Raw genomic sequence first — 1,263 nt, 5'->3', positions numbered from 1 at the left:
AAAAATATAAAAAAAAAAAAAAAAAATAAAATATTTATTATTTTAATATAATTATATTTTTTTTTTTTTTTTTTTTTTTTTTTTTTTTTTTTTTAATTTTTAGCTAGCTTTATATATTATGACTCCAATATGTTCACTTTGTATCCTTTTTAATTTTATTCAATTAAAAAATGTCTTATTACTCACATGGGGTATATTTAGTGTTATATTATTTGTAATTTCACATGGGCATTTTAATATAGGTCCCAAATGTAACGAGCTTTTAGAAAAATACCATGTATTTATATCAATTTTATCTATAATCTTATTATTAAGTAATAATTATACATCACAGAAAATGATAAAGAAAAGAAATTTGGATCACTGTTGTTCAATAAAAAGATTCGGAAAAAAGGCAAATAATTCGCCTTTTACCAATCACCATTCTAGTGAACATGCATGTAATGAAGATCATCATGATCATCATAATCGTACGAATTCAGCATCATCAAATAATGGGAATAAATATTATATGAACTATGATAAAAATGAAAGAGAATTAGTAAGCTTCTTATAAAAATAAGAAAATCTCTATAAAGAAATTAAAAAAATATATGATAAAATGTAACATAATAATGTTATTTAAAAAAAAAAAAAAAAAAAAAAAAACGTTGTTATACTTTATTACATATATTGTATATCCATTCCTTCACTTTTATTAATTTATATTTAAAATAAGAACGAACATTTTTGTACAGGAAAATATAGAAAAAAAGTTAAGTAATAATGATTGAATTATCAATTCTAAGTATGCTTTATTTATAATTAAAAATTTAAGTAAGACATTTACAATTTTTCTATCATTGTACTTTTATATAATAGTGTTTTTATTTATAAGAATAATCCATAAATTCCTATATTTATTTCATAATTATTAATTATTGTAATGTACATATATAATATAATATAATATATATATATATATATATATATATATATGTTATTTCATCATCATATTTTTTATATTTTTAGGTTATATATTTTTTAAATGATATTATCTTTTAATCAGATTATTTATAGATAAAATATATATTGGTAATAAAAATTATCAATATATAAATGATTATTAAAATTGAAAAAATCATTTGCATAAAATAATTCAAGATCAAACAAAAAGGGTTATATTATTTTATTTTACACTTCCCTTTTATTATAACTTTTTTTTTTTTATTATTATTTTATTCATTTATATATTTATTGAGCTATTTTTTTTTTTTTTTTTTT

The 1,263-nt window shown here is 16.6% G+C and overlaps 1 protein-coding gene across 1 annotated transcript in view; it reads left to right on the top strand.

Annotated features, from left to right (window-relative positions):
• The window catches only part of PRSY57_0523000 (putative membrane protein), a gene marked incomplete at both ends in the record, with an annotated part of 1,763 nt that extends 1,207 nt beyond the window's left edge, over positions 1-556 (top strand). The window contains one exon of the mRNA XM_012906298.1: positions 104-556. Within this exon, the coding sequence (XP_012761752.1) occupies positions 104-556 (453 nt within the window). The remainder of the gene's footprint in view (positions 1-103) is intronic.
• Between the last annotated feature and the right edge of the window lie 707 nt (positions 557-1,263).

This window comes from Plasmodium reichenowi, chromosome 5, assembly GCF_001601855.1.
Source record: "Plasmodium reichenowi strain SY57 chromosome 5, whole genome shotgun sequence".
Taxonomy (NCBI): Eukaryota; Apicomplexa; class Aconoidasida; order Haemosporida; family Plasmodiidae; genus Plasmodium; species Plasmodium reichenowi.
This window is presented reverse-complemented; position numbering and strand designations above follow the sequence as displayed.